This window comes from Adiantum capillus-veneris, unplaced genomic scaffold (assembly GCF_014529385.1).
Source record: "Adiantum capillus-veneris isolate H3 unplaced genomic scaffold, ASM1452938v2 Hic_scaffold_469, whole genome shotgun sequence".
NCBI lineage: Eukaryota > Viridiplantae > Streptophyta > Polypodiopsida > Polypodiales > Pteridaceae > Adiantum > Adiantum capillus-veneris.
The window spans coordinates 1-24,499 of NW_028221553.1; the positions used below are offsets into that span (position 1 = coordinate 1).

Below are 24,499 nucleotides of genomic sequence, written 5' to 3' on the forward strand. Positions count from 1 at the left end.
TTTTCTCACCAAAATCAAGCTAAGAGGCACCTTGTGGGGCCGAACAGGTCATACAATGGCTTTGTGTGCCATGCCACATTGTATTCGAGGATTTTTATGGATGTCGTTCTTTGACATCATTGTTTCAAAATAAGATAAACCACACCTCATCACTTAAATTAGAACAACTTGAAATGTATAATTGCAAAAAAAATAAAAAATAAACAACTTAATTATATAATTGCAACAAATGAGACAAGCAGTCATTGATATTATATGAAATGGTTACATCTCTCAAAAAGCAGTTTCATGGAAATATTCTAATACTTATGGAGGCAACCCTCATTTTTAAATTGATTGCAAGAGCTAGATTGGTTTGTTTCCATGTGATCGTCTTGGCATCCACTATACAAGAGACGCCATCTTGGAATAACTACACCAAAATATCTTTGCAGTGTCTTATAATGTCATTAGGGTAGCATGTTGTATCCTTGTCACCAAATCAATATATTCACCTTTAATCTCCCTAAATACTTGAGAGAAAGCCGCTTTAGGAATGATTGTCCTAATGCTCTCTTTTATTGCTTGATCTCTCTAAGAGCCATTGTTCTTGATCTCCATCTTTGTTTCTTTTGAATGGTTGGTGGAAAACCAAGCCCATTGAGGAGGGTCATTCTTATACTTTGTCCTCCTCTCCTCTCATGCCTACTACGCTTGAGGAGTGGGATTGCCTTTTTTGTATTTGCTCATTTCTTAGGAAGTTGCAAAAACCTGTGGGTTGCACCTTCCACTTGCACCTTGTTTGGTAGCTCATGTGCGATCTCTAGCGGTCTTCTTCTTTTCTCTACCCTTGCTTGTAATTTGGCAAGCCGATCTCTCTTGCCCTTTGCCCTTTGCCCTTGCCCACTTCTCGTGCTCCTTCATTTTTTTCTCCTCCTCTTGCTTCTTTAATGCTTCTTTTTTGTTTCCTCTTTCTTTTGCTTCTCTTTGGCTCTCTTGATCTGTTGGCTTCTCTTGCTTTTGATTTTGGGTCACTGGGTATGAACTTCCTTTTTAAAAAATTAATGCCCAGGGGAGACTTTCATGGCATGGATCGATTGATTGCTTCGTGTGCAGGCTGTGGCACGAGTGGCACTATCTCTATATTTAGAGGAGGGTCTTGATATTCTGCTTAGGTGGCCTTTATTCCTCCTCTACTCTTGTTTCTACTTAAGCTCTTCTTGTCTCCTCAAACCTATCTGATGGTTGTGGATTTACTGTGGTTTGATGGGTGGAGGTCTCATTAGCATGTGTGGTGGTTTTGTGCTTCGTGTCATCCATGGCATGCAAGAGATGAGTGCATGTTTCTGTTTTCTTTAGAGGTGGCTTAGAATGTGCAGATGCGAAATGCACTATAAGTTATGAGTATTGACTTATATAGCACTTAAATTTTTCAAAAAAGTAAAAAACTTAATAAAATTAATAAAAATTCCAAAAAACTAAAAAAAGACAAAACTTTGCACATGGAACCACCAATTGTGCTGAAAAAAATTTACACTGTATGTTTAAATAGAGATGGTAGATTTGACAAAAAAAATTATCAATTTTGTCTCCAACGCTTGTCATTTCCTCACCTAGTTTTCAACCACTACTAGAGACGATCTCTTCCACTTGAGACGTGATACGATTTTGATCACCTCACATTGATCACTTTTGTGATCTTGCAACTAAGACTACTTTTGACGCGAGCCTTCTTTCTCTCTCTTCCCACTAAAACTCTATTGAACCAGTTCAAAATTTCAAGCAGGGCATTGCTCATTTTCCTCCCACCTCCATGACGTTGTTGGAAGACAAGAACAAGGGGCACCTCTATATTAATGTCTATAATGGAAATTGATATATAGTTATTTATTGCAATTGACAGGTGGAAAAAACATGACTGAGCTATGGACTATATGAAAGGATATTACATTTATTTACATTTTATTATTCAAAGTACTCTTTATGAGCTATGATCATTATTATGCCTGACTGGGCAGTTTGCATCCATTTTGAGCATTCAAGAAATCTATAAATAAATATGTGCAAGAGGAAAATGCTCTCTCTTGCACGGGGGTAGATTGTATCCGTGCATTAGCAAGAGAGTGGATCAGATTGGTATGGGTGCACAAGTGAAGATAACCTTGAAGAGGCCAGTGACTCCAACTACTACTAAAAAATTGATGACAAGCTTGAAAGCAGGATCTGAGGTGCCTGTAATTTCCTTGTGCATGTCAGGTTGATAGTAGAAGGTCCAAGAAGCGAGATAGGGAAGAGCCACATAGCAAAAAGGGTGGCATGCTTGGAGGCAAAAGCAACGAAGGCAGCGCTAGTGACTAGAAACATGAACCATGAGTAGAAGGGTGAAGATGGGGGTTAAAAGCTTTAGAATATTTGTCCCTCACCGCAGTTCAACTGCAAGGCTTATTTCAAACTATCTAGAGGGCACTGTTGTTATAACCCATGAAAACAAGAATGTGGAGGTAGAGCGAGCGAGTTGAGGTGCTTTAGGGTGAATCTAACAAAGTATAGAATTTTATTTAAGGTAGAGCCATTAGAAGGGATGCAAGTAGATTCTAGTATGCAAGTAGAGCGAGCGAGTTGAGGTGCTTTAGGGTGAATCTAACAAAGTATAGAATTTTATTTAAGGTAGAGACATTAGAAGGGATGCAAGTAGATTCTATGTATTCCAAATTGCAGCACGTGGATGATTTGGAGTTGGAAGAATTTGAGAATCCTCCATGCAAACTAACCTGAAGGTTTGCACACAGAGCAGGATACTAGTAGGTTGAGGATTGGCATTTGTGCAGTTCAGGACAAACCAGGATGTAAGTCATACAATTGAGCTCTCTCTAATGGGATGCCTAGCCCAAGGGATCCTCGTTGAAGATGTTTTCTGACAAGAAGCTTTGTAAGCGTGACAAAGGAACAACTACATTCAATGATGTTGTTCCTTATGCGGGATGTCTCATGCAAAAGGATATGCTTCACAAACTATGGACTTGCCAGAATTGCAAGACTGAAGTGAACAATCCACGCAAGTAATTTTGTATAATCATACCAAATAGGTCAGAGAAGAACTTAGAGACATAAACAACCAAGAAATAGTCTTGCTATTGTATTTTTGTGGTTTAAATTGATGTAATTAGCCATTCTTTTATCCTTCGCGTATTGTTTGTATCCTAAATATGTTTAACTAATTAAAGATACTCTCTATCTTGCTTGGGTGATTGACTCATAATCAAGGTATCTCCTCAACCTGATACTCAACACTAAACTCTGTACCTAGCAATGGCCAATGCAAGTGCTAGTGAGTCTCAAGCTTTTAAGAGTGACTAAACTTTTTTACAAGCTAGACCATCAAGCATTGTCACAGTAACTGTTAAATTACCTTCTTCACTTTGTACAATTAATATATGTAGTCAATGCTGATGATACTTAGCCAGACTTGGCTTCGAAGACTTTGACCGGGTTCCATCCTCTTCTAGGATCTTCAAATCACATTTTCTTATAGCATTGAAGAGTGTCGTGGCCAAAGGCCTTCCATTTGGCTCCGTGGATGTAACACTCCACTCTAGCAAACACGAGTATTTGTACTGACAATACCCAATGATGTAGCTACATTATCAATATTCTATCTTTAACATTATCTCATGCCTAACAAGGTGAGAATCTTCAAGGGCCTTCTACTATCAAGGTGGAAAGTACACTCAAGGGAATTACTATAACAATAATAAGTGTTCATCTCATTTTGCAGGGGTCTTCAAGTATGCACATAGTAATCCATGTTTTCAAGTTTAGGTCAGACTCTAAGATCCTAAGTATACTTCAAGGGTCACATACAAGGTTTAGGGTTTTGTGGTGAGGTGTGAATATATGTAAATTGTATGTTTTTACTTCAACAGAGATCTAGGAGCAATCACATTTTTTTAAACAACCACATGAATGTTTTAAAGCCCTCACAAGACTTTAAAATTTTATCATGCATCAGATAAATTGGACTTTACAATTTTATCATGCATTAGATCATTTGGAAATTCTCCAAACTATAATACAATAGAATTTCATAATAATTTTTGTCCTAGAGCACTCCTTTGAAGACAAATACTAGGAGAAAACAAGGAAGATATAGTAAACATAAAAAGTGCAATGGCCCTTACTACAAGTGTTATGATTAATGTTTCATTTGCTTGTATGAGCTTAGTATCGCTTTGACATAGAACTAATATCCACTGGTTAACCCATCTTTGCAAACCATTCTATAAATAGCATGTTCATTATCCTTTTGTTTGTGCTCAAATCTGTCTATTTTCAACCCCAAATGTGCATCAATTTTATCATTTATAACATTTGAAATTCTAAGAATAAATCGTTTTAGTGCTTTGTCTTTGAGAAATACTTTTGTAGATAAAGCTAAGTACAATGCTATCATATTAGAGAACCCCCATGTATGAAATGTTTTAATGCATTTTGATAATATACATCTAGCAAGATCATTTCAAGTATCTTTGATGAGTAAGCTCTCTCTATGTATCTCTAGACCCAGATGCTATATATATATATATATATGTATATATATATATATATATATATATATATATGTATATATATATATATATGTATATGTATATATATATATATATATGTATATGTATATATATATATGTATATGTATATATATATATATATATATATATATATATATATATATATATATATATATATATTATATATATGTAATACACCATCCACATGCTTATTCCACCTCCTTCTTATCTTAAGATCTCCAAATCCCCCCCCCCCCCAGCCTTTACAAGTTCTCCTTAATATGAAAATCTCCCGAGCTTGATAGATGCTCCTTTTATTTAATTTCTTTTAAGTGACTCTCTTTACAGATATTTCTAAGCGGCTACAGACAAGTAATTTTGTAACAAGCGAGAATATTGCCAACAAACGCTTTTAAAACACAAGTCTCTTTTACCTATCGGCATTGTCTTATAAGCTATAAAATCAATTATCTCTTACATCATGGCTTGTACTGACATTTATTGGAGCTTCTACTGACACAATTTGTCATGAAACTATACAACTACTCACATGAGCTCAATTGATTTGGGATGATTGTCAATATTTGGTACATACTTCAACATTCCAACCTACTCCAATTTGGCACCAAACATGTAGTAAATGTTTTGCTTTTTGTGCCTTGTCTAGTCCATTGGTCACTTGCACATAGACTTGCCAATTTAGGTAGTGGCAATCTTTAAATGTCCATCTTGGTGTAGATTCTTGATTTATGAAACACCAGTTATACGTGTAGATCCATCAATTTAGGCAGCACGAGTGCAGATTCATCGATTTATGCATTACACCAACAAACAACAAATTCATCAATTTAAACAAATCATTGTAGATTAACCGATTTAGGTAGCACGAGTGCAAATTCACCGATTTAGGCATCACAACTAAATATAGATTTGCAAATTTAGACAAAATTAGTGCAGACTTGCTGATTTAGGTAGCGCGTCTCATTGGTGTAGATTTGTTGATTTAGGCAACACCAATCACAAAAATCATGTTGCAATGGCTGGCCACCACTATCCTTAGTGCGATTTTGTTACCCGAGTATATGATGATATTTGGATTTGAAATTGGATTTGGTAAATGATGATTTCCTGTTGCAATAGTGTATTTGAAATTGGACTTGAAATTTATAAAGATTGATTACTGAATGATGAGTGTAACCAATGATATCCTGATACATTAGAATATAACATAATACTATTTATTCTAATGGTATGAGACACTAGAATATGCAGTATGTGGATGATGATGGGCATAAGCAATGTCGTTTAAGTTTATGAATTTTTATTTCAATATATGCTATTTCTAACACAGAATGCAAACTATTGTTTTTGACAAATATGATTTGCAGGTTCTTATCTTAGCAGCTGCAAACAATTTCTTTTTAATACAGAGGCATGTAATGAAAATTGATCTATAGTTATTATTTACTACATTTGACAAGTGGAAGAAGCATGATTGAGCTATGGGCTATGCAAAAGGATATTACATTTATGTAAATTTTATTATTCAATTGCTCTTTATAAGCTATGATCATTATTATATTCAATCGGGCAATCTATGTCCCTTTTGAGCATTCAATAAATCTATAAATAAATACGTGTAAGAGAAAAATGCTCACTTTTGTACCGAGGGAAATTGTACCCAGTGCTTGTGTCCTTCTCTCCTCTCTTCTCTTCTCTTCGCTGTGCCGATATAGCACTCCACTCTAAGAGGTACACGTATACGTGCTTCCTCACTCACTCTTGCTCACTGTCTCTCTATGTTCGTGTATAGCATCAATTATTGTGCACATGCTATGTGCGAGGTACATAGATCTGTCAATTTGATTGTTTATATTTTGATATTTGCAGGGCTCTCCACACTCCCATCTCTTGCAATGTCTCTCAATAGCGCTCAAGACACCAATTAAGCACCACAAGCCATATCAAAAGAAATTTCACAACACCATGACTCAAAGATAAGTGACCCCTTCGGAATTTACAACCACATGCCCACCCAAACGACCACCACAAAAGCCAAGAAGCACATTTCTTGGCATGGATTTACAACCTTGAGGAAAAGGGCTTCCCCCTTCACCAATTGACTCTTCAAGATCACAAGTTCCCAATGTACACACACCACAAAACAAGTGATCTTCCACAACTCACTCTACACCAAATTGCCAGCAAGTTGCGATAACCTACACCTTGTGAAAAATAGACTGTACTTTTCAGACCACAACTCCAAAAGGGATGCTTTCAAGCCTCAAAAATTATTTGCATTTTTTACAACAAATGTTTTAAAGACCACAAATTTCAAATCTATATGAAGTTTTAAGCCATATCAACCATGTAAGGAGCCAAGGAGTACTATCGAAACCTATAATTGGGATAACTTTATTGCTTTACAGATGTCATGCAATGACTACTTTTGATTTGTTTTGTTGTTTTTGCATTTGCATGTTTGAATGATCTATGAGAGTATGTGCTTTAGATCACTTTGAGGTTGATTGTAACCAAGGTCAATCGTAAGATCTAAGATATTTGGGTTGAGTAGAAATACACTTCCTTTGAGGGGGGGGTCTCACATTCAAACCTTAATGTGTCTTGTCCTTGTTTCTTTCATTATTCTTATGAACATGTGATTAAGATGACTATGAGTGGTGAAAATTGTATATTTCAGTGAGTGTTGTCTTGTCGGATCAAACAAGACTCCATTACTTGGTAGGAGGATATCTTTCAAAAGCATATTTTATTATTTCCACTATAAATATAATTTTTTATTTCTTAATGAGCAAGAGATCCGATTATGATTTCGTTTGACATAAACCACACCAAATTGATGCATCAATAATGAAAAGCATAAAGGCATGATTTGACTGGGAATATAAGCTATATATACCACAGGGTCATGTATTGCTAGTACAAACCATTATTGGATTGATATATTGGTACTCACAAATGTAAGGAAATCATTGAGAAAGGATTACAAAACCACGTAAATATTGGCAACACTAGATTTGGTTTTATCTCAACACAAACCGACAGAGGATTCATGTGTGAAAAGCACAACTCACTTGGCACAAACCATTACTAGGTTTTAACCGGGGGGGGGGGGGGGGGGGGGGGGGGGGGGGGGGGGGGGGGGTAGTTTGCAACGATACGTGTATAAAAAATCGCTTGGATGTCTACGAGGACAATTCCTCCAAGAACTTACATACATTGCATGATATTGAGGGATGAATGTTTGCAAGATTCAATCTTTGTGAATAGTCTACGTGAAATGTTGGATGTCATGTATGTTCATCATGTGGTATAGGTGTCATTTGTGCCCTATCTTGCTTCAACAAATTAACAACAGAGCTATTGGCAAGATAGTTGTGGGCATTTCTACATGGAGGCTAGTGTGGAAGTTGAATTTGCCCTTTTACAAGTGCGATGAAGATAAATTACGCCTCATTTACAAGGAGGAATGTCAACTCCTCTAAGTTTGAATCACTTTCAAGCTTCTTCCTGTTGCTTCACCATGCGTATCCCAGTCGTACGCTCTAGAGTATTTTTATACTTTGGCTCTTGTTATTGGGGAGATCACTACTTTTTTAATCAGGACAAATCAACTAGTGAAACAACACAATAGTTTACAAAAATACATAAAGATTATCTGTGAAAGAAATTTCTCTATAAAACATAGAAAATTTAATGTTTCCTTTCTATAAGGAGCCCTGCCGAGAGTGCCGAACTCCCAACAATCACATTTTGATGGGCTTCCTTCTAAAGTGATAATTGTAAAGCTTCACCCCAATGGGCTTCCTTCTATAGTAAGACTTTGAAGCCTCTTGCAGTGAATCTAGCAAGCCATTTGTGAGTGACAATAACAAACTCTTTCTTATTTACTCACCCACCTCATTTGACTTTCAGCACAGACCCATTTGAGCTCTGATGCGCGGAAAGTTCTGCAGTATGATTCGGTTCAAGATTATTCTTATCCCCATTAATAAAGGCTGGCTGATTTGTTGAGGAGAGCAGCCTTGCCCACATTCTATCAGCAATGTTCACTTGATTCTGCCTCTCTGTTACTCTCTGCATCAAGATTCATAATACAAAAATAATTAGTCAATGTTTTGTGCAGTACATTTCCACACACACACACATACTTATGTACACATGTATGTATGTATATATATATATATATATATTTACACACACACACACACTATACATACATACATATATATATATACTAGTACGGCCCGCCGCCTTCGGCAGCCTCTCTCTCTCTCCCTTTCTCTCCCTCTTTATCGCGTGCAAAGGGGCTTGTTTTAGTTTTGGACTTTAGCCTTCAGGTCGCAGATTGCGACACGTGTAAAGGGCTCGCCCTTCCGCCATATTATGTTAGTAGATATATATATATATATATATATATATATATATATATATATATTTACACACACACACACACTATACATACATACATATATATATACTAGTACGGCCCGCCGCCTTCGGCAGCCTCTCTCTCTCTCCCTTTCTCTCCCTCTTTATCGCGTGCACAGGGGCTTGTTTTAGTTTTGGACTTTAGCCTTCAGGTCGCAGATTGCGACACGTGTAAAGGGCTCGCCCTTCCGCCATATTATGTTAGTAGATATATATATATATATATATATACACACACACACACACATATATAGAAACAAAGACAGCATCCCATACCGAAATAGGAATATATGCATGCCGGCCGTTTACAGGTCCAACCGTAAACCCCGTATATCCCGCCATAGCTCCATGGATACCGCTTTGCGCCAGCAACGTACAGTACACATTATCTGCTGCATTGCTAGGTATGGCGCGGATCATGTAGGTGGGATCTGCAAAAATATCACTGCTTCTAAGAAACAAGACTGCTGGATAGCAGCATGTAAATACATAAACAATAGAATGGAAACATTAGACAACGACTACATTAGCTGGTTGAGGTGGTCAGGAAAATCCAGCAGAGTGCCAAGATGATCTCAGATCAGGCACAAGCCTGTAAGGGATGGTGTATCCGAGGCCGGATGCTCGGGGGATTATCTCCAAGGGTAAATTTATTAACAGGGCCAAGTGCATATGAGCAGGGTCAAATCAAAAGCGTGTCTTGAAACTCACCATTCATCCTTTTTAGCTCCCTTGAAATTAGCCCTGTTCATATGTACTTGGGGATTATTCACAAGCACCCAATCTAAGATAAAACATCCCTTGCCGGCTCACGCCTAATCCCTGACTATCTCGGCACTATGCCGGATCCTTATATTTCCCAACCACCTCAGCAGCTAATGAAGTCGTTGTCTAACAGGAAAGGTCCTCCACTACCTATATATTTCAAGTTCAAGGCCTCTCCCTTTTTGAGAAAATAATCCTGCATTTTGAGCACCGGAGGTAAGTTGTTGCAATGTGCAACAAAAATATCTACCGCATAAGGGATACAATCACCTTAAGCTTTTGAGAAAGCCACAGCCCTACATCCTGAAGCAGCTTGTTTCCTGATGCATCGCATGCCCTAGTACTGGTCTCTATAAGTTCTTGACCTGCCCCTTCAGCTGTGACTATTACCATGTGACCGTTTTCTCGTAGACGCTTTTTGACAAATTGGTAGAGCCCACCATCACCTTCCAAATAAAAGGGAACCTCTGGTATCAGGCATAGATCCTGCCAAAATATAAACCATCACCTAAATTTCTCCATTTGTGCTTCTCAAAATTTTGTTTGCGGCGGGCACACTTACCACATCACGGCTTGCCAAAGTAGCATACATTGCAATATACCCTGCAAACATCATAAATAACACACTTAATCCCCCTTCCTGCCTTTATTTTCTTCCTGCTTCCTTTCAGATTCCTCAGCATGTCTTAAAAAGAAACAAAAAATTACCAATGCCATTTGACAAAATGGAATTTCCAAAATTACCTCCAACTCTTACAACATGATTAATGAAATGCAGAAAATAATGTTTTTAGAGATGCTTGCAAGGTTGAGAATGGGGTATCTTGGGAATTTTGGAAAAATTTAAGGGCATTAAGGGAGTTTTTGGCAAAATTTTCTCATTATGTGAGGTATTTTGGGAGCTTCCACAAAGTTCGGGGCATTTTGGTAATTTTCCCCTGTTGAAAGGCTAAGATGGAAAGTAATACCACAAAGGCATAGTTTTTTAGTACTCAGATGGTACTTTCACTCCCCTTTTTCTTCATTCCCCTTGAGCCCTCACCTTTAACCTTTAGGCTAGAATCTGGTGAATCTCCACCCAACAGTCCTATGTAGTCTCATCTATGTATAGCCCCTTAACTGCCCGCTCCCCTTAGGATAGGATCATTGTCCTCACATCTTAGGCATTGACTATCGTCATTTAAATGTGCTTCCCCTGTGCTTATTCATAAAAATAACCTCAATCTTGCTGAAGAGTTCTGGGAATGTAATATTCGGATGTACTCCATGCACAGTCGTGAGAAAAGCTGTACTCTATGATGGTCTTTGTACTTATGGTTTTTTGTTCATACAGAGGTGACAAGAGAATAAGAAACAGCTCTTTTCTGATCGACTCAATAAACATCAAAAACATGAGTTAATGTTGGAAAAATTGATAGAAAAGAGAGGATACAGGTTAAAATAAAATCACTAACTCATGACGAAAATTGATGCAAAAATGATCATGAGGATTTTAGTAGAAAATTCAAATTAGAAGAGTGACCTAAGCTAACAGTTAATTTGTGAGACATACTTACCACTGTAACGACCCATTAACTTGACAAGACCAATTCCATTTTGTGTGCTCTCTGCCTCTGTATGTGCTGCATTAATAGCCCTTTGAGCCTCTTCAACAGCCGTATCGAAACCAAAAGACCTATCAATCACCTGAGGAGTGTGATGAATACTGGTGTCATTGTTCCCCTAGGCTGGGAGCTTGTTCTTAAGGAAGCACTTGAAATGTTTGCTTACAGCAATGTCGTTGTCAATCGTCTTTGGTATTCCTACCACAGCTACCTTTAAACCCCGTTTCCTTATTTCCTATGCACACCAACCAGAAAATCATACAAAATGATTAGGTCTCCACAAGTCTGGAAAACTAAAATTCCTGTCAAAACATCTCAAATGCATAATGGAGGGTGAGTCTAGGAAATGAAAAGCCTCATGAAAGTGGAACCTCAAAGACTTTGCATGTCTGTGGTCGAGCGTGCATGCAATGTGTGTCATGCATTCTTCTTTTATTTTTTTAACCTTTCCTTCCAACGTTTTCTTCTCTTTAGAGTTTCCTTGCATTATATATGTACTGAATTTATATTTTTTGAAGCCATTAAAAGATGGAGATATAAGCCATTTGTGCTTAAAAAAGTCAACTTTTGCAGTCACCTCATATATGAGAGCAGCACCTCTCTGAGTTCCATCTCCCCCAATAATGTACACCTGTTTACAAAGACCCATTCTTCCTTACAAGTGATTCAGCAAAAGTTTGTTACACCAGTATGTTTCAACTGCATGAAACCTAGCCGCAAATTACTTGATTAATGCCACGGTCCTCAATACTGCTCACAATCTTGTTAGTGTCATGCCCACCCCTGGAGGTTCCAAGTATGGTGCCTCCTCGTTTGTGAATATCATTGACAACCTTTGGATTCAAGTCTATTGTATTCCGAGCATAGAACCCTCTGTAACCATCCTGGTTAGCCAGAAATTAGCAAAGCAATTAATTATAGACGAACTCCTTTTTAGCAATTATTTATTGATTATTAAATAACTAATTATAATTAGCCAGAAATTAGCCAAGCAATATCAAAGATGAAAGCATTAGAAAAATAATGAAGCATCAATTATCATACATCCAGCAGGACATTTAAAGATAAATTTTCTTCTTTTTCATCAGCAAATACAAACCAATCATGCAACAGCAAACAGATCTGTTCTAACCTTCAACCTCCAAAAGACACAGCTAACCTACCATCTATGCACAAGGCTCATGTGAATTGAATGATTTTAACTTCTATCAATTCTACTCAACGCATTTCTGAGAAAAGAGAAGCAAAACAGAGCTTTGTCTATACCTGCTTCACACGAGAGAGTAAGGATTCAGAAAACTACTAATGATATTCTCACACTTCAATAAGCCAACTAACCATGGCAGACCAAATGTCAGTCATCCAAGAGCAGGTATGCCTCAATTATTTTGTCAGAATCGATCCTTCAGCCAACACCTGCATCCAGATACTCTTTCTCTACTTAGAAACTTCCCAGAAAAATCCACTTTCATTGTAAGAATGCTAGAATCAACATCTTCTGCAAGCTTCTGCAGATGCTGTGACTCTTTGATCCTCCCTTCTAGGTGTACATTGCCCCATCCTCTCTAGCCACTATTCTCTTAATCTGGCACAAGCCTTAAAAGCTCAGATTGATATTGATGGGAGTGTTAAAAAACATTCACGAGTCATCTTGGATTTATGTTCTCCTTGAACCTTCTCTAGCAGAGAATCCCTAATCTAAAGCCACCTTTAGTTTGTCCGATCATCTAGTCTTAGATTGGGACAAAACTGCATGAGAAGGAAGCAATCGGCATCGGGGTCATTATGGGCTCTATTGAGGACCGGCAGGTTTGTGCAGGTAGGGCCCGTAACCTGTGCCGTTCAATTTGACATACACTGAATTGTAGATTGTGGAGGTTTAGCGTGGTGTCAGGTATTGTGAGTTACACAACATGAGAAGCAATGTTTATGTATGAAAATAGAGGATTTCTGATGTATGTGAATTGTGGCATTACTAGAGATATGTCATCACCAGATGGTGGCCGCTGCCATCTTAGGTTGCATGTAATGGTTGTATGGCCACTTTGGCTCTGCATATGCACTTAAGCCCATTTTTCCTATGTATTAGCCTTTTTTTATGCTGACGTGGCAACCCTATGGGCACTCCCATTTTGTGTGTCTTTACCTCAATTTCAGCCAAATATAGGTGATCATTAGGGCTCATTCTTATCGTCAATTGAGTGCTCACTGTAAAAACTCATTCCAAAGTGAGTTATTGCTCTTGGGTAATTCTCTCTCTCTCTCTCTCTCTCTCTCTCTCTCTCTCTCTCTCTCTCTCTCTCTCTCTCTCTCTCTCTCTCTCTCTCACATTGTGTTTTGTCTCCTCCCTCATCTATTCCTCTCTTCAATCCTTCATGGTATCAAAGCAAAGAGCTCGAGAAAACCTTGGAGACCCCACAACAAGTTGCAGAAGGCTTCTACAAGAGATTTCCTGAGGGCAACTTGTTTCAATTTACCATGTTTTTGCATCAGCTCCCAATTTTTAAGAATTCTATCCTGGGAAACCCTCTCTGGTACCCTCATTCTGATACCACTGAAACCTTTCTGTTCGTTAAGAACAAATGGTGATCATAATAGCAGACACTTCAACTTGGGGAGAGACAGAAAGAGAAGAAGAAGAAGAAGAAGAGAGTTTTAACATTGTAGGAAACTATCCCAAGAGACCTTAAAGATCTAGCCGAGAGAGAGAGAGAGAGAGAGAGAGAGAGAGAGAGAGAGAGAGAGAGAGAGAGAGAGAGAGATGAAATGAAATGCCACTTGGTTGGTAGTCGGCCTCATGTTTCTTGGGGTCCCATGGCAGCGGGTCCAATGCGCTCTTTAGGTGACTAGAGTTTTCAAGCTTGTCAGAGGAGGTGCAAGGTTTCCAGCTACAGGGCATGAGAGGAGTGCAGAGCATGTGCCAGGACATCTCAGAGGCAGTTCCAGTTGAGTGGCTCACACCTCTCGAGCCAGAAACACCCAGGTGGATGGGAGCCTTCACACGACTGGAGGTTCTCATCTCAGTCCGGGGCTGCTCAGAGACTGTTCCATCCCTTTTCTTTGAGCTACAGGGTGAGGAACGCTTACAGCGAGTTGCAATAGAGGCCCCGTAGGTGGCAGAGTGTTGTTTTCAGAGGATCCCAATGGTGGGCATCTGTTGGAGGACTTGTGTCATCGATCCTGACCCAACAGCTCTTGAGACTGGACACTGGAGACAGTGGGCTTGGGAGTGCTGTCCACTGGCACGAGTACAGTGGGATCCTGGAAAGTGGCTTTGGAGGGACCCTTTCTCTTCTGCAGACCACCCAGGTGTCTCGTTCTTTCAGTACACTATTCGACTGGGACGTCACATACTAGCAGCACACAGAGAGGCCCGCCCCGCTGCAGCACCTCATTGGCAGGAGGAGGGTCTCACAGCTGAGTTCTTGGCAGCTTTCTGGGAGAGGTTGTGGGACTCCAGACAGCTGAGGCGAGTCACCTTGTTTCAGTGTGGCTGGTCGCACACAAAGCTATAGCAGTTGGGAGCTGGCTAGTGCATAGTGGTCTCTCAGCCGCATGTGCAGCTTGTGACCATCTTGTGGAGAGTCAGTGTCACTATCTTTGGGACTATCTTTTGGCACAGTAGGTGTGGCTTAGAGTTCTTCGGCTAATGCCTGCTCTTTCCACGGCTCGACAGTACACTTGCGGAGCAGCGGCTTGGTCCACCCTCACGGGCCTGGCACTTCAGTTTGAGCTATCTTCCACCAACAGGATGATAGTGATGCAGGAGGGGCCACCTACACTCCAGCCTGCCACAGAGCTTACTCTACAAGAGTGGTGCAGTGAGAGAGAGGAGTGTTGGGAGCTCGTCAATGGCCTGACACTCTGGTTCATCTGGCGGGCCCGTTGCTTCCGCATCTTTGAGGCTCGCCCTGTGCCACCAGCAAAGACTGTTCGCGATCTTTGGCTAGAGCTGATCCACACCCTCACAGGAGAGCTCGAGAGACCACAGGGCAGCTCCGACCGCATGCGGGAGCGCAGAGAGGCTTTCCTTCGACTATGGCGTCCTGGGCCTTTCTACACCATGGTCCAGGGTGTACTCCGATGGCACTACCGACCACCAGTGTGGCTTTTCCCTCGCCCCATTTCTTGATTTAGCCCCATTGTACATATGTTGGTTTTTCATTGGGAGAGTCTCCCCATCATGGTTGTTGTAGCCCTCTCTTGAAGAGGTGGTTGTAGCCCTATGGGCAGTTTCATTAACTAATAGAAGGATCTTTTTCTCGGAAAAAAAAACGTCTTCAAAAAGCCAAAATGACCTATGAGACCTATTTGTTACAAAATGGTGAATCTAATACCATGTCCGGGTACAAAAGAACTAGAACAAAGATACTACTACTAGAATCCATCCTCATCTGCACTTTGGATGTCAAGAGAGTATGGCTCGAATCGTCTGCTCTAGTCTTCGTCGATCCTGTGTAGCCCCTCTCGTCAATCGTGGCCGTTTGGATCTCCGTAGCTCCAGTGCTCGGTCGATGAGAGTGCCGGTAGTGATCGAATGAGTGTGGGACGAGCTCTGCACACACACACACACACACACACACACACACGGAGATGAAATGAAATGTTATATTAAATGTCTTCAAAAAGCCTATGAGACCAAACTGATACAATCTTGGTGGATCTAATCTAATGTCTAGGTACAAAAATAAAAAATGAAGTAAAGTAAAGTGAAAGACTAAAATCATCATCAAAGCCCAAGGATGCCCGGCATTGGGCGTTGTCCGAGAAAGTACTACATCGATCATTGGAGAGCTTCGTCAATGTCCGCCTTTGTAAATAGTTGTACTGGGCATCTCCCATGTCGTGCTAGAATAGTCCTAATCCTCTGATGAAACTCCGTTGATGTCGTGGTCGCCTTCGTAGAACTGAGCGGCTAGCTCTCCTGAGCTCAATGGCTCTGTCAACTAATATACCCCTGGTATATTAGTGCGCTATTAGTGCGCTCTGAAGTATGCTATGAAGCATGCTCATCTGGATGCTGAGTCCTTGCTCTAAAGAAGTCAGCAATCTCACTCCGTAAATGTCTCCCATTGCCTGATCTCCTCAAGAGACTCTCCCCGTGTCTGCGCAGCTCTAGCAAAAACAACCGAGGCATCTCTGATCCTCATATCTCATGACTCTAGACAATGGTCCAAAGCCTCTCTCAATAGACAATGAAAGCGGCCTCATATCTCATAGTATACCCAACAATGAAAATGTGATGTAACTCTGTCTCTGGCTCTATATGACACAACTGGCATATCTTGGCCTTTGCTGATACTCTCCTAAATGTGCCAATCTCAATCTCTAGCCGATGCGATGATATGCACATCTGACAAATAGCACATCGTATCCCATAGGATAAATGAGTGTCCATATAGGCTGGTCTGATCACATATCCATCCTCTGTTAGTTGGAGAAGATGAAGCCATCTTTGTACCCAACTCCTGTGTCGGATGTATCCATGTGCTCTTGGTATCTAGCTGAATCAAATATTGACGTACGAGTCTAGTGATCTTTGTCCGAGTGAGATAGGGAGGGTGCATCCAAGGAAAACTGGAACGATGGTAGTCTATCCATGCCGAAGCCATGTGACTGAAACCATGATGTCATCTACCCATACTAGCATGCAGTGTCCCCCTGTAGTGCTAGCTATCGAGATGATTCAAGGGCTAGCCGAGCATATCTATCTCTGGGGAGGTCCCATAAGTTATGCATAAAGGATATTGATCTAGTAAGGGCCTCGACCACGAGAGGAGGGGCAGCTAGCTTGGTTGGAATAATCGCATGTGGCACTGAGGCCTCATCCGAGAGATCATAGAGATTAGAGGCCTCTCCATACATCTCCATCCATCAGTGCTACCAGATTTACCATGGTGGTCCACCAAGGGTCCCCAAATCTGAACCCCATAAAGCATAGTTGAAGCCACTACAGTGTCAAACAGCCACAACTTTGTTCGAGGTTCTTGAAACTGAACCTGCGAACACATCTTCTCGTCAATGTAGTTTCTGTTGCTCTCCTCAATGAAAACACCGGTGACCTGTCCATTGAAGACTACCCCAAGTGCATATGTATACTCCACCACCGTCTCCTGCCATATGTAAAAGTGGGTGTTGACCTCCTGACCCACTGTGGTGTGGTGTTGAACACCATAACCTTGGCTTTCCCGAGGTTAGTAGTCAGTCCCCAATCGTAAGTGTAAGGTGAGACTTCCGTTCCTTTAGTGAGAGAGTGCAAATGATCACAAACAAAGTGGTGAACACTGTGAATGAAGGTGCATGAGACTGAGAGATAGAGAGAGAAGAATACGACACTAGAATGTTGTCAAATCCTCCTCCGAAGGCCCCACTCTCTATGGCGAGAGCGGTCTACTATTGATTGCACAAATCTCTACAATGCTTGGACTTGCCGACGATGTCGACGACGAGATGGGCTGAAATCTGGAAATGCTAAGGGCTGAAATCTGCAAATCTTTATCTGCTGAATTCTGACTCTATGTCGGTGACGATGTCGATGGCGACGATGCAAAGATGCGACGACGACGCGCTGAAAATGCAGATGCTGAGATCTGCGTTTTTCGGGCTGAAACTGTAAACTTCGCCGGAACTGACCGTGCGGCGAGGATCTGCTGCGGAAAGGTGAGATCTGCGAGGTTTGGGGGTTCTACTACGGAAACTGACCGCTGAAAACTGAAAACGCTGAGTCTAGGGCTGATTCCGTCGCGAAGATCTGCAAAAACGCTGAGGTTGATCTGCAAAACAAAAACACTAGGGCTGAAAATGATCTTGCTCCAAACACACTGTGAATCTGCTGGTGCAATTCACTAACACTAGTGCTGATCTGTCCTTTGCTGTTGCCAGGCTAATGCAGATGCAAAAACGCTGGCTGATCTGGGCAAAAACGCTAGGCCTCTGTGGGGGTCTTGCTGAGAAGTTACGTGTTGAGCAAGGTGCTCCTACTGCCTCTTCTGCCAAAAAGTGCTAGCTCTAGGTTTCTATATATACAAACTTAGCAAAATTGCCCTACCTACTTTCCAACAAAAGTCACTTAATTATAATAAGTGAAAAATGTCAAAAATAGGGAAAATAGATCTATGCACTGTAAAAATGCTCCTGATGGGTTCTGATGGAAATTTGATGATCATGCTATGTGCAACCAGAGGATATGCATCTAATCTAAGTGTCTGGACATGCACGGTCTGCGAAGAATAGACTCACAAAAGTGCCAGATCACTTCCTACTCTAGACTGACTTGACTGAACTGAACCCTGGTCAGGCTGTAGCTTGTCCACGCACACATAGGGTTGGATGTGTCACGTGACAGTGGGCAAATGTGTACAAAGCATCTAAATGACGTTGCATCTCCTCCGGGGAGACAGAAATCAACACAATATCATCAACATATAACAATAGTGGGAACCACTCTATCACCATCCCTCTCAATGTAGTTAGCAACCTCATCCACATACATGCCAAATAGTGTAGGAGATAGCGGGCAGCCCTGTTTCACCCCAATAGTGGAGCAAACCAAATCAGAAATCCCCTCTGGAGTGCGTACATACTCCACTACTGACTTGTATATAGCCATGATCCCCAAATCAACTCTTTGGGTAACCCCATCTCCTACAATTTGCGCATCAATTAGCTCTGGGCACTGTATCGAAGGCTTTGCGGAAAGCCACAAAGCAACAATAGAGCCGTCTTCCACGTGATCTCCGAGATGATAATGTGGCAGTTTGTACCGGTTTTCACGATTTTTGGGCATCTTACTAGCGCGGCAGTTTGTACGGATTTTTGCAATTTTTGGGCAACTTGCTAGCATGGCTCATAGCATACAAAATTCTGTGATTTTCAGGCAGCTCTCTAAGCGCTAGCTTTTGGGAGCAAGAGCTTTTGGGAGTCGCAACTTTCGGGGGCGCCAACTTTTGGGCCTCTTGTACTCTTTATAAGTGTGCCCAGGGCCTCACTCTTGGCAGATTAGCTTGGGAGAGAGAGGACCTCGTACATTGTACTCTTGCAAAGTAATAATAAGGAACTATCGAAAGGGGTGGTGTCAGTCATTGGGAACAGTGCATCTTGGCTCGGAACTCCGCCGTGCCATGTCGACTCTCCTCTTCTCTCTCTATCCAAGTTTATTCAGTTGTTTATAGCTCCCTCTTATGTGTTGTAGTTGATCTTTGACTTGGAAAGTAATAATAAAGAACTATCGGAAGGGGTGGTGTCAGTCATTGGGAACAGTGCATCTTGGCTCGAAACTCCACCGTCCATGTTGACTCTCCTCTTCTCTCTCTATCCAAGTTTATTCAGTTGTTTATAGCTCCCTCTTGTGTGTTGTAGTTGATCTTTGATTTGGAGTATCCAAGTCTATTACACTTTTATCAAAGCTCATATAATTCTTCTTCTACGAACGATCTGATCCCTTTTTCTGCAACACACATGGACTCCAATAGTGCATCTTGCGAGGAGGAAACTGTTCCATCTACTCACAAGCGTGAAGACACCAACTGAGGCTTCGGCCTTTTTTCGAGGAATTGGGAGCAAAGTATGGCTCTGTTCCGCCAAGCGACCTCAACAGGATGGAGTTTTAGTATCAACTGCAAGTTAAAAGCATCAGAAACACTTTGAAAGTTTTGACGAGGAAACCTCATCCTCAGATAGTTCTGATTCAGATGAATCAATGTCCGGAACAAACCGAAGGCACCAAACCAGAACTGTATGAACAAGTAAGACCATCTTGAGAAGAAAGGTTGAAAGACCAAGGATTTTACAAAAGGTGGGCAAGCACTTAAGTTTGACATGTTTTCAGGCTACAAAGACACCCACAGAGCTCTTGCATTTATACAACAATTTGACATTGTTTTTTTGGACGGACGTTTTTCTGAACACTCTAAAGTACGAAGAAAAACATCTTACTTGAAAGGGAATGCCCAGACATGGTGGTACTACGCCAGGAAGCGCCTACAAAGTGGTTAAAATTATAACGCGTCTTGGCTCACAAAAGAATACGAAGAGGATGTCATTACACCTTGGAATCATCTAAGGATGACCAAGGAAGATACCTCCGATGATTATTACAAGAGGTTTTGGGATACTTTTCTACCAGCCTCTTCTTTAAGAAAATTACCTTCAAGCAACAAGCACTCCATCCAAAGACTTACGGGTCATGCCAAATAGGAATTTGGTATGCACGCAAGCACACTAACATACCCTTCGGACAGGCCAATGTCTGCTCAAAGGGCGCAAACCTTGACCTGCAAAGAGGGTAAGTGTTACGGTTGTGGTGAGCAGCGGCACATTCTTGCGAAGTGTCTTAACAAAGCGCTAACTGATCAAGCAGAGGACAAACTAGAGAGTTTCGAAGCAGCCGAGGAGCGTGCAAACAAAGGGAAGACAAAGGTAGGATTGGTTCCAGATATTGGGGACAAAACTAGAACACACAGACGAGAGTACAAAGCTCTACAAAGCGTAGGGTAAAGTACGTGATCCGGAAGTCCTTATCTTACTTGATGGAGGAGCCAAGGCCAACTTCATCGGCTTAGAATCACATCAAAAGAAATGAGACCACCGGTGGAGGCAATTCTAGGAGCACTGTAACAAACTGCTGACGTGTCAAAGCCCTGAAGAAGGGAGCCAACTTGCAGATGTTGGCCAAGGGGCCTAAACCCTAAGAAGAACAAGTAACAGAAGAAGAAGTCCTACCAACTTATGGGGACCCCGTTCGATGGGGCCCCAGTGACATAAAGGGATTAAAATAAAGCAGGACCCGCACACACACAAAAACTGATGATGTGGCAGGATCCGAAAATTGCGCTGGCATGATGATGTGGCAGGTTGTACGGATTTCCGCGTTTTGCATTGGCTGATGACATGGCAGGTTGTACGGATTTTCGTAAATTACGCTAGCAGCTTTTGGCTTTGCTTTTTGGACCAGAAGCTTTTTGAGTTTTGAAGGCTTTTCACTGTAAGTGCTTTTTAGGCCAAGGGCCTTTAAATATGAGGCTAGGGCTCATTCTCTGGCATGCTTCCTGGAGAAGGTGTAGGGTCTGGAGTACCAGCTTGTACTGAGTTGATGCAATATAAAGAAATACCGAAAGGGGTGCCAAGGTTTGGGGCCAATACTCTCTGGGGTGGACTTCCGCCACTACGTGTCGCGTGTCGTCTCTCTCTCAGTTCTGTTTTTATTGAAGTGCTAAAACTCTGTTCAGTCTGTTCTTTTCTATTGGCACATGGTGCCCGTCTTGTGACAAGCACCAGGGCTAGATGTTGCCATTACACCTGTCACCTATCATAGGCAAACTTCTATTGCATTGCCAAGGATGTTTAGGAAAGAAGGACTTGTACATCATGCTTCTGGAGACGTGTACATCCTTTGAAGGATACCTTGGTACCACAAGAACGGCATCGTGGTCTACTATCGGTTAAGAATGGCCACCTTGAAGAATGAGAAGGGCAAGGACATCATTCTTGATATAAAATTAAAGGGCGAGTCTGTCCCACTTGTGTCGGCCTCAAGCGTTTCAAAATTAATAAAATCCAATATCTTTGTTTACTTAATCTACTTAAATGAACACAATGAAAATAAGCAATCAAACATGTCATACTTAGAGAAAGAATGACAAGATTTTTTGCAAGTTGAAGCCAATTGTTTCTCTGAGAGTTTGCTTGAAGAGCTACCTCCTCATCGACCTTAAGATCATACAATTGATTTCATTCCTGACAGCGTACCACCGAACTGGCCACCTTACAGAGTAAGGAGAGCCCAGAATGAGAAAATTATAAACCAAGTGAAAGAACTTTTTGAAAAGGGTCTAATTCAGCCCACTACATCATCTTATTGTTCAATAGTGCTTCTAGTGTTGAAGAAAGATGGTTGGAGAATGCGCATTGACTACAAAGCTCTCAACAAAATCACCATCAAGATCAAGTTTTCAATATCCAAGATTGATGATATACTTTCATGCTTACAAGGTTCTACGTGTTTTAGTAGAATGGACATGAAAAGTGGCTATCATCAGGTCAGGATCGCTCCTAGAGATGTATACAAGACCGCATTCAGGACATCCTTTGGATTGTACGAGTATTTGGTAATGCCATTTTGGTCTCACAAATGTCCTGCAACGTTCAACAGGATGATATATAGGATTTTTCGAGAGTACAGGTCATTTGTGGACACCTTTTTTTACGACATCATTGAGTTCTCCAAGAATGAAGCACAACACAGACACCATCTCTTATAGGTTTTTCACGTACTACGACAACGTAGATTGGTGGTCAACGGGAAAAAGAGCAGGCTTTTGTTGGCCAAAATACACTTTTTGGGGCACATTTTTCTTTGCACAAGGTGTAAAGATAGACCCGGCCAAAATAGAAACCATCAGGGATTAGCTAGATTTGAAAAATATACATGAAGTTCAAAGCTTTTTAGGCTTATATTTGTACTACAAACAGTTCATTAGAAAGTAGGCAGAGATTTCTTCTCCCTTGCACATTTTGACTCAAAAAAGAGTTCCCTCTGCTTGGGGACTTGCTTGGAGACTTGTCAGGTGCAGCAGAATTGAAATGATGACAAGATCTAGACTTTACAATTCCACAAATCTTTACTTCTTTCCTTGTTTGAATGTGTGCTACTTAGCACGAATGATGATTCCTTTTAGAAGAAGAAGAAGAAGAAGAAGAAGAAGAAGGAGAGTACTTTAACATCGTGGGAAATTATCCCAAGAGACCTTAAAGATCTATCCGACGAGAGAGAGAGAGAGAGAGAGAGAGAGAGAGAGAGAGATTTTATTATTGTCTTGGAAGGTCAAATATGAGCTATGGGACCGAAGTTACATGTGATGTAGTATGTGTATGGCTGATGAGTGACTCTTGATGCTCCAAAATTGTGGTGATCAGAGTCGCAATGGAGAGCCGACACTGTGGCTGGGAGAGGAAATTGTGTAGGTCTAGTCATGGCTAAAAATGTGAGAGAAGCAAGTTCGGATGTGACCAAAAGCTGAGCACTCTAGTAGTGTGTAGTACTCAGATTCTCGAACTTGCAATAAGCATAATGTGCACAGTCGATTTGACTCTTCTCCATTGCCCCAACGCCCTGTCTCGCATCGAAGGGAATGGGAGCTAAGCCGAATGGCTACGATAGTGCGTATTGCCGACAAGGGGATAGGCTCAAGTATGTAAGTGTGAGTACGGTTTCCTCTTTCAGCGAAGAACATGGTTTTGTAGTTGGGGGCAATATGGGTGGTGTAATATATGAAGCGTGACCCACCAGATTTCTCCCAAGCCGTAATACATTGGCGTTGTAGAAAAGCTTCATTCACTTGGGAGTCAATTGAAGCATCATGTAGCAAGTTGTTACATGACACATCCAACCCTATGTGTCTGTGGACAAGCTACAGCATGACCAGGGTTCAGCCAGTCAAGTCAGTCTAGTGATCTGGCACTTTTGTGAGTCTGTTCGCAGACTGTACATGTCCAGACACTTAGAATAGATGCATATCCTCTTGCACACAGCATGATCATCATGCATTCTCATCAAATTACAGTCAGAACCCATCAAGAGCATTTTTTCAGTGCATAGACCTATTTTCCCTATTTTTGACATTTTTCACTTATTATTTTTAAGTGACTTTTATTGGAAAGTAGGTAGGGCAATTCTGCTAAGTTTGTATAAATAGAAACCTAGCGCTAGCACTTTCTAGTAGAAGAGGCAGAAGGAGCATCCACTCAACAGGCAACTTCTCAGCAAAACCCCCAGATGCCATAGCGTTTTTGCTCACAGCAGAAAGCTAGCATTGTTGGACCAGATCAGCCAGCGTTTTTGATCTTGCAGATTCCTGGCGATAGCAGACAGCAGATCAGCCCTAGCGTTAGCAGATCCCCACACAGAAGACAGCAGCTTCCCCGCGTAGCAGATTTCCACCGCAGGAACCAAAATCAGCCCTAGCGTTTTTGGTTTGCAAATAAGCCTCAGCGTTTTGCAATTCCATCACGACAGATTCAGCTCTAGAACCAGCGTTTTCAGTTTTCAGCAATCAGACATCGCAGAAGAAGTCCCGAACCTCGCAGATCTCACCTTCCCGCAGCAGTTCCTCGCCGCACGGTCAGATCCCGCTAAGT

At 41.3% G+C, this 24,499-nt stretch overlaps 1 protein-coding gene across 1 annotated transcript; it reads right to left on the minus strand.

Moving 5' to 3' along the window:
• Nucleotides 1-7,729: 7,729 nt before the first annotated feature.
• Nucleotides 7,730-20,119, minus strand: LOC147416772 (ATP-dependent 6-phosphofructokinase 7-like). Its single transcript, XM_086508064.1, has 10 exons — nucleotides 20,030-20,119; nucleotides 12,091-12,249; nucleotides 11,943-11,996; nucleotides 11,532-11,600; nucleotides 11,318-11,447; nucleotides 10,324-10,364; nucleotides 10,032-10,247; nucleotides 9,912-9,957; nucleotides 9,273-9,427; nucleotides 7,730-8,642 (listed from the first exon to the last, which is right to left on the minus strand). The coding sequence occupies exons 1-10, from the start codon at nucleotides 20,117-20,119 to the stop codon at nucleotides 8,466-8,468; spliced, it is 1,137 nt and encodes a 378-aa protein (XP_086364190.1). The 3' UTR covers nucleotides 7,730-8,465.
• Nucleotides 20,120-24,499: the final 4,380 nt, after the last annotated feature.